Source organism: Mytilus trossulus, chromosome 11 (genome assembly GCF_036588685.1).
Source record: "Mytilus trossulus isolate FHL-02 chromosome 11, PNRI_Mtr1.1.1.hap1, whole genome shotgun sequence".
In the NCBI taxonomy this organism is placed as follows: Eukaryota; Metazoa; Mollusca; class Bivalvia; order Mytilida; family Mytilidae; genus Mytilus; species Mytilus trossulus.
The window spans coordinates 12858630-12868588 of NC_086383.1; the positions used below are offsets into that span (position 1 = coordinate 12858630).

The 9959-nt window shown below is 31.4% G+C and overlaps 1 protein-coding gene across 1 annotated transcript; it reads left to right on the top strand.

The window, feature by feature from the left end:
* The first annotated feature begins 572 nt into the window (after window positions 1-572).
* On the top strand, window positions 573-7941 carry LOC134691713 (collectin-12-like). Its single transcript, XM_063552272.1, has 5 exons — window positions 573-840; window positions 4285-4566; window positions 6001-6095; window positions 6680-6764; window positions 7705-7941. The coding sequence occupies exons 1-5, from the start codon at window positions 612-614 to the stop codon at window positions 7935-7937; spliced, it is 924 nt and encodes a 307-aa protein (XP_063408342.1). The 5' UTR covers window positions 573-611; the 3' UTR covers window positions 7938-7941.
* The last annotated feature ends 2018 nt before the right edge of the window (window positions 7942-9959 follow it).

Consider the following 9959-nt stretch of genomic DNA (forward strand, 5'->3'; position numbering starts at 1 on the left):
CAAACCTTCTTCCTGTGGTACTGAATCTTTTAAACAAAAATCAAAGATATCAATTCATTTAAACTTAAGTTATTGTCCATAAAGCAATGTGTCTTTAGACGACTACGCAGACTATGACACCATACCATTATACGATCCCAAACACATATTTGCGGTCGTATACAAAGCTTACAATAGTAAGATGATATGGTATCATAATAAGATTTTTTTTTCTAAAAAAAATATAACTGCCTTGGACCTGTACACAATTATAAGTTCCGATGTATATCAAGATATAGATCTTTCCGCCGTATTTACATCATGGCGGACGATATTACACTTCTCTTATTATGAGTAGGTATATTTATACTTACATGTATGTGTATACTTGCTGTCTATATATAGTTATAATTTAAGTACTTTTAGACAGAAAAATATAAAACAATGTCATTTCAAAAGTGAAGTATAAATCTATTGTTCTATTGAAACCACCTCTTTTGTTTATATTGAACAATAGAAATGATCAGTTACTGACAAATTAGTGAAAAATCCTTGTTGCATACTGCAAAGACTCTTTAGTGCATTATGTAACACTCACTGCATTGTTAAGTAATTTTGAAGAAAATATTTTAATGAAAATGGATGAACATGTTGAACATGATGAAAATGTATATGATATACCGATGGAATACGAGAATACATCAATCCACGAATATAGTACCTTTACTAAATTGTGGAATAATAAACATGCTGAAATTTGTAAATCAAGCAGGATAAGAGACAGAATCATGATTGCTGTGATAGTAATGCAGATAGTTTGTTTGGCAGTGGCAATTACATCAATTATTATGCATTTCAATGGTAAGCATGTTTCAATTTTACCTTATTTTTAATTTCGTTACATTTTTGCAGTCCAAGTATGTATTCACAAAATACCAAACCACGGTAACAGTAGCTTTAAAAGAAAGAGTGTACATTTAAAATTTAATGAAAAAAAGAATCCCAAAGAAAGTGTACATTTAAAATCATGAATCTCTAAAGACATTGTGTTTCCTGAGATTGTGATATATTCTTATACAGAAAAAAACTTCCCTTGGAGTTCGGCATTTTTCTAATTTTACTTTTTACTTTGGTGAACATGTAAATAAAATTGTTTGCAAATCATTTTATTTGTTTCTAAAATTGATATAAAAATAAATTATTTGGATACATGTGTTTTCACGTCTTTTTTAAACATACACAACCATGTATATGTAAACAATATATCCTTAGACGCATGATTTTTCCATTCATTGTCTTTGGTTTTGAACTAGCTATGTGCCATAAAAATGTTTAACCCCGCCATATGCGTGGCTGTCCAACGTTAGGATTGATTTCCTGATTGTAATTTCGCATTAATATAAGACCAGTCATGTTACTAAGCTATCCAAAGTTAATGTTTTTTAGTTATGATTTTGTATTTGTAATTCTGATCGAACATTGTTAAAAGTGTTGTTGTTTGTAGTTTGTAATTCTGTTTTTAAATAGTAAAGCCGTATGTCAAAGTTAAAATAATTAACCACGCAGTTAATTTATAAGATTTTAGTTTAAAGCAACTTAACCTCGGTGTGAGCCAAGGCTCCGTGTTGAAGGCCGTACTTTAACCTATAATGGTTTAATTTTTAAATTGTTATTTGGATGGAGAGTTGTCTCATTGGCACTCACACCACATCTTCCTATATCTAAGAAAAATACCGACATCATGGACATGGCTAGATAATACAACTAATTATATAATTACTTACACAATTCTGTGTTAATAAAATTGTAATTGTAATATTATACATCAAATACCATACTCACAAACCTGATTTTGAACTATATCAAAACAATTCTAAATTACCTGTGACGTCACTTTTGTAGCGTCATCATCGTGTGACAATGCAGGTTTTTTTGTGCTGTTTTATCGGCTGTCTGAGAGGTTTTTTGCGTGTTCGTTTTTATTCTGTGGTGAGTCCCCACTGCGGTGTTGACATGAAAATCAATTATAAAGTCATCTAAATAAATGTATTGTATGCAAGGGTACGAATTATTCTGAATACTAAGGATTTTCTTGTACCGGTATAGATAAAAATACCTGGGTTTGGTACCTTTTTTAAAAAATTTAAGTCATCAGTGCTCTTCAATTCTGTACTGCTTTGGATTTCTTTACTATTTTGATCTTGGTGTCGCTGTTGGGTCTTATATAGACGAAGCGTGCGTATGGTGTATAAAATTGTAGGCCTGGTACCTACGATAACAATTAGTCAAAATATTCTATTATAATGTTTATTTGTGTATGATTCTGTCCGTATGTTCTTGCATGTATTTGTTAAATGGGAGTTGTTATCTTATAGTTCGTTTCTGTATGTGTGGCACTGTCGTTTTTGTTTTAGTTGCACTGCAGTGTTTTAATTGTCCCCTCTAATAGCTGATGTGTTTTAAACTCGGTTTTAGGTTGTAACCCGTATTTATTTTCTCTCAAATGATGTTTGTCTTTCGAATAGCGGTATATTACTGTTGCCTTGTTCTAAAGTTTGTCCTTATGCTGTGCTGTAAAACCACTGTCCAAGGTTAAAGGAGGGTTTGGTGTCAACAAATTAGTTCAACCCCGCTTGATTTTGTATGTTCCTTTTCTAAGTCAGAAGCTTGTAATTGAGTGGTTGTCGTTTGTTGCATATTTGTTTTCGTTCATCAATTTGAACACAAAGACCGTTAATTTTCTCGAGCAAATTAATTTACATGTGATTGGTCATTGATAAAGGTCTTTTTTGGTCTTAACACATTTTTTCATTCGAGCGTCACTGGTGAGTGAAGCGCGCGTTTGGTGTAAAATTTCAATCCTGGTACCTATGATGAGTTTATTAGACAGTTTTCTCATGAGCAATCATATCACGTTTCCTTATCTTTTAAATTATCTTTTAAAAAATTGGGGATTCATTACCTACAAGTTAATTAAGGTGGTATACAACACCTTGATTTAACATATTTTGGACAATTGCATTCCTATTCAATTGCTGTTTTACTGTTTTCTTGTATTCGAATACACTAGATTGATATCAATATATTGCATTCACAAAAGTGTACATCTGGTACCTTCAAATGTTGATATGCCATTTTTCAAGCATTTAAACTCAGCAAATTGAAAGGTTTATCCTGCTGAACTGACTTTAAATAAAACTAATACTAACAATAAACAATTCCCTTTCCTGTATCTACATCAACATGGATATCTGTAACGGGAAGCTTAATACCAAGGTATGCATTTGTCATTTCATCGTTTTATTGTGACGTTTCCTTGTCACCATACTATGGTGTTTATATATCTATACTTGCTTGATTCACTAATGTATGTAACAACGTGCTTGAGTTTAATAAGAGAAATCTCTATATTAATGATAAATTATCAAACTCGATAACACAGACGCGTCACATTTTTACTTCATTCATTTATAAAAAAAAAAATCAATATGCAGACATCTTAATGTTCATTTGGTTTCTTCTTTAACCTATTCTGACATCGGCGTCGGACCGGACTTCTTTTGAACATAGTGTAACTGGGCGTATTGCTGTATGTTGATTTATTCGACATTTGCTAGAGGTGTAGGGGGTAAAATGGGGAGGGATATCTCACAAAACATGTTCCAATAAAGGAAACATTTAGTATACCGCTGTTCGAAACTCATTAGTTGATAGAAAATAACAAATATGGGTAACAAACTAGAACTTAGAGTAACGCATTAAATATAAAAGGAGAATAACGACACAACATTAAAATGTAACACATACAGAAATAAAGTAAGCATTAGGCAAACTTGCGCCGAATTTTGGAACATAGCACCTTACCTCAACTTTAGGGTTTTGTGTGTTAGCGATGATGTTTTTTTCTTTATATTTTTTTTATAAGTATATTTTGAATTCAGGACCACGCCAATAACCTGAAGAAACTTTTATTTTATTTTCAGCTATCGACTTTGATAAACAACTGTCATTCTTCTGACATCATAAACCGTTTCAAGTTTGCGTAATAAACATTGTATAGCACTGTCCTCAATGCATTATAATATACTGATGGTTTATTTCACAGAAGAAGTTAAAAAAGTACCAATTTCTTACATTAATCTATGTGATTGATTATTACGCTGATCGTTATTAAGTTAAGGTATGCATACGTTTCCATTCTTATTATTTTTTTGGCAAAAGTAGGACATATTATAAGCTTTCATCTAATTAGTTTAATTCTTTTAAAATTGGTTATTTAATGAAATTGATATTCGTTTATTGAAGGTAGATCTGAAATAAATGATGCACCAACAATTGAAAAGGACTACATGAGCGAAATAGGTGAAAAATATCTAGTTGGAACTAATGGACAAATTTGTATAAAAGGCCCGAGAGTCCAAAAATGTCTAAATGGAGACAAAGGATCAAAAGGAGATAAAGGTCAACTAGGGGACAAAGGTGAAGTTGGCATAAAGGGACCAATGGGAGAAAAAGGTCCTCTCGGAGATAAAGGTGAAGTTGGCATACAAGGACCGATGGGAGATAAAGGTCCACTCGGAGACAAAGGTGAACATGGCATAATTAGACCAAATGATGAAATGGGTTCTCTGGGAGGAATGGGCAGTCCAAAGTTACTATTGGCGTCCAATCCTAGGTTTCTTCATACTAATTTATAACATATATGCATGGTTTCTATATTCGATTGACTTTAGTCTATGAGATAATTTGCTAATTTTGGTTAAGAAAGTCCCAGTATCACATGATAGCTTCAGTACAAGATTTAGTCGCTTAGATTTGAAAGAAATGTATGGCTTTTATACTTTTACATTTGTATGGCAGTGAATATTCTATCTGGTAACAAAAATGTCATTTCTAGTTTCATAAGATAGCTTACTTTCAAGTGATACCGAATATATATGATTTATATATATTATTTTTTTTTAAAAGAGAGTCAATTAAGTATGTTTGGGATTAAAAGGTTACCTAATATGTCAATAATTGGTTATTGTATGCTGATTCTGGAAATAAAAAATACTTCAGGTTTGCATAAGATCACTTCCGGTTGATAATTGTCAAGGATATATGTCTACTTACTGTTTGCAAAAGATACAATGGCTTGGCATATACAAGCATTCACCTTAAAATTTAACATGTATGGTGGAATACCTTCTTTACGACAGCAACATATCGATCGCTTCGCACTGAGTATACCATTTCTTCCTCTTACCTTAGTATTTATAATCAGTTTATTTAGATTTAGATTTCTCAAATTCAGGTATCAAAATAGATCGGAAATAAACATGACAAACGAAATAACTAAGTTCCAATTTAGAATTAAATTTGAAAAGGGACTTTAATAACAAATATTCTGACATTTAAAGTACTACATAAGGAAAATAATGAGAAAACCTAATAACTGCTTTAGAAATACAATTCAGTTTGTTTTTTTTTTCAACCAAAGAAAAAAAATTACTTCCATTTTATGCAGTTATGCAAATAACTAACAAAGTATTGAATAAAATATAAGAAATCATCTAGCTCAACTTGATTTCAAAAAGTAGTTCACTTTTTATACATTTTATACTTATTGCTTTTTATTGTTGTAAATATAATAGAATTCTATGCGAATGCAAAACAAGCCAAAGGTTCAGCTTTCTATATAAACCAGGTTCAATCAACTATTTTCTACATGACGAAGTACCTGTACCAAGTCTAGAATAATGATAGGTGTTTTTCATTTGTTTGATGTGTTTCCGTAATGATAATTCCTTGAAGTAAGATATCTTAGCTATTTTGCTTTTTAATTCACATAATAATCCCTCTTTAACTGATATACCCGACAATACCTATTGTGATAATTGTAACAATACAAATTTTTGCTGCATCTTATTCTTCCGTAAAATGTATGTTAGTTAGTCAAACTCTAAAACTATATCACTGACACCAACCATTATATATTTAAACCAACTTACCTTCAAATTGTTGTGGTTTTTGTTTCAGAGAAGGCGAATACCTGTGGTTCCAGATGGGCACAATTTATGGGAAGCTGGTATTACTTTCAATTTATGCCAAAAAAGTCATGGCATTCGGCACAAGTAAGATGAATATGAATATGACATTGGCGTTGCTTTACTTTCTTGAATACTGACTTTTGACGTTGCCATTGTAATTTATAGTTAATTTGATGATATGATACAGTGTTATTCAATGTAAAAGAAACCGTTAATATCACATGGGTGTACAAACTACATATTAATCAGTTTTAAAAGATCCTTAACAAGATCTTTTTAAATGGATGAAATTGTGCATTTGTTTGTATAAGTTAATCATTTAACTTTATTGACAGTAGTAGTTTATCATTTGACATGTAGAACATTTGTCTTGTCGAAGCCTTTACAGCTTACTTGAGGGTTTTGACAATGCTTATTTTTGTATTCAAAATACAATAGGTCAAAATCCAAGAAAAAAATATAATAAAATTTTAAAAAATTTGATCAAATATGATCAGATTTTATTCAACGTTTGGAATGTGCTGAACAGTATTTTACTATTGAAAAAAACTTGTGGAACATAGGAACAATTATCAAATATGTTACTTTAAAAAATTTCAACATAATTGTATATATATATACCACTCATCCTATGCTGACAACATATCAAATGGTTGTTTTGTTTGTAGACTGATTGTCACAGAAAGGGAGGATTTCTTGTAAAAATTGACAATTCTATGGAAAATGTATTCTTGAAAAATTTAACAACCGTCGGTAAGTTAATCAACCATGTTTTCCTTTATCATGTTTATGATAATTAGTGTTATCCTACAGTAAATATATGTAATACTTCTAAATAAAAAAGAGGCAAATGATACCAAAGGGACATTCAAAGTCGAAGAAAACTAGCAACGCTACGGCTTAAAGTTAAACAAAAACAGGCAAGAGTATACACACCACAAGCTAGAAACATTTGACTAAACAATATACGCTGCTGAAATATTGCTACATGGAAATGAAAAATAAACTTTTTTGTCATAATTTTGGTTTTGACCGACCATCATTGTCAATTTCTAAATGAAAGTCAAGATATAAGGCACGCTTAATTGTTTCTTTTGTATCATTCTTCTCGTGGATAATTGGTCGAATTATTGAGGGAGAAAGCAGCATTTTTAAAGCGATAGGTGAACATAAATAATACCGCTTACTTTTTTCTTTTTTCCATAGAAATTTTGGTATGAATAAAGCCTCTTATGAATAACAAAATAAATCGATTAGAAGAGCAGTTGGTGTCAATAGGAAAGCCGATTGGTTTTTGAAAACACGTTCTCGAAACGTTATCAATATAATGTCAGTCACGAAATCAAGCATCTTGATAATGTCAGTTTCAGATTTAAAAAGAAAAAAAAATCAGCATGATCAGCGCGGTTATGTTCGAACATTGAAACTGACTATAAAATGATCATCAAAATTATTCACTTCCAATTTGAATGATTATTCTCGTTTAAAACTGATGTCATTTTGAAATGTTGTTGGTTATTGTGCTAATGTCAACAGAAATATCTTCACACATTTGTTGTGTTTCACACAACAAAGGTTAACACAATGAACTTAAAATAAATAAGTAAGTAGCAAAAGATATATACAATCCATCAACAACTGAATTCTTCTGTAAACTATCCTTCATTCAAATAATGGTGTTGTCAACTTTTAGATAAAAACCCAAGTCACATTTGGATTGGAGCCTCTGATTCTGAAAAGGAATCTGTTTTTAAATGGGAATCAGATAATACAGTTCTTAACTATACTGACTGGAACCAACAGGAACCTAATAATGGTCAGGAAATTAATGAAGAAGATTGTGTGGACATGGAATGTAATGCTGCGTATAAATGGAACGACAATATTTGTTCAAGACAATTTTCATATATTTTTGAGATACACTAAAACATTATGTGCGGTAATTCTTGCATTCTATCAATGTCTGTAATATACCATTTTCTCAATAGCTATTCTTTTTTTAGTTCAGTTGTTTTCTCCTTCAATTGTCTATGTTATTTCGACTATTAAATACCATGTTTATAATTCTTTTAAGATCACGTGTGTTCATATAGCTCCGTACAATTAGTATAATTATACGTATTGGACTTTAAAATGTACTACTTAAGATGAACCCGAAAAGCTTTTTGGACGCAAGAATTAACTATATGTTATGTTTTGTCATTTATTTGTTCATCTGTATTGTATCTATAAATTCAAGTATACATTTGAACATAAACATAGCAATTGCACAGTATGTCACCAAGTTGAACAATCAAACAATGACGCGTGAGAGACACAGTATCTACATATCTAATTTATCCCATTTATCTGAGTGCAAACTACATCAATCTAAAATTATGATAAAATATGCACATTACAGGTTGCATATGTTCATTTTGTTAGATCCCTTGCATACGGTTGGCAACAGATAAGTTTTTTTTATCGTCTCGAAATAAAGGAATTTATCCTTCTTTTTTTCTAAGTTAACGTCTTTTGTTCAGGCTGTTTTTGCAATATGTTTAGCAGAGAACTAAAACCTTTTTTAATGCATTAGTCTTTTGTTTGTTTGAGTTTGTAGCCATATCATAATTTTTTTCTTGAATACTATCTCTGAGATATAACTTTTTTATGAATGTGACCTACCGAATTATACTATTTACCGGATTTGTATATCACATAAGCAACACGACGGGTGCCATATGTGGAGCAGGTTCTGCCTACCCTTCCAGAGCACCCGAGACCACCCCAAGTTTTCGGTGTGGTTAGTGTCGCTTATTCTTTAGTTTTATATGTTGTGTCATGTGTACTATTGTGTGTCTGTTGTCTATTTCATATTTTGCCATGGCGTTGTCAGTTTATTTTCGATTTAAGAGTTTGACTGTCCCTTTGGTATCTGTTGAACCACTTTCACATATCATTATTACTACCTGAAGCACGAAACTTTTAATTTTCATTTGTCCACTCTCTTGTGAAACTGCAGTAGCATCAACGAAACCTTTGAAAATACAACAACTTCATAACTTTTTAAGCTATTCACTCTTTTCGATTGTTCACTGGAGCTCAAGTCACACTAGTTGGAATACCACTATATTTTTTCTGATTAAATTATATCGACCCATGAACTTTTGCATGTCTATTTTAGACATGCTTTTATGGGGTACAAGTAATCTGAATTTTTGTTTGTTCTGGCAACAAAAGGAATATGACTCGAATCAATAATATTTTAAAGTAAATGTACTTGTAGATAGCTGTTTAAAAATATGTACAGCAGAGAAGTGATTGTTTTGTTATTTGCAATTCACCTTAACCGTTTTATAAGCTGGGATGACTTAAAACATGATAAAGTATTAGGCGACTTTGATTATGGACGAAGAACCAAGTTATTTCAAATTCAAGTTTCTGTATGTTAAATCTGGTATCGATTTCACTCAATTTATGGACAGTAGCATATGACCACATCGACAAGAAATACTCTGAATCAACATGTTGGCAAACGTAGATACAATTATCTTGTCTTAGGGAGGGATACATCCTACTTTGTAAAGAATTACTCCGATTCGGAGAAAACATTTTCTGAAACTGACCTTGTCAAGATGCATGATTTCTTATTTGACATCATATGTGTTTTCTTTGGAGGACGTGTTTTTCAACAGACTATTGGAATACCAATGGGAACCAATGGTCTCTCTCTTCTTGCCGACTTGTTTCTTTAGTATTATGAGGTTTTATATATGAAATTCTTAGGAAGAAAAATAAGAAGTTAGCAACATCAATTAACTTTAGGATGCTATGTACATGATGTATTCTTAACATAAGTATTTTCACTAAAATTAAATGTCAAGCAGTTTGTATTTGTCGGGATGAGTGTGTACTACTTTGGTACATAAAATGTCACTTGTGGATATTTGTCTCAAAGGCAATCATATC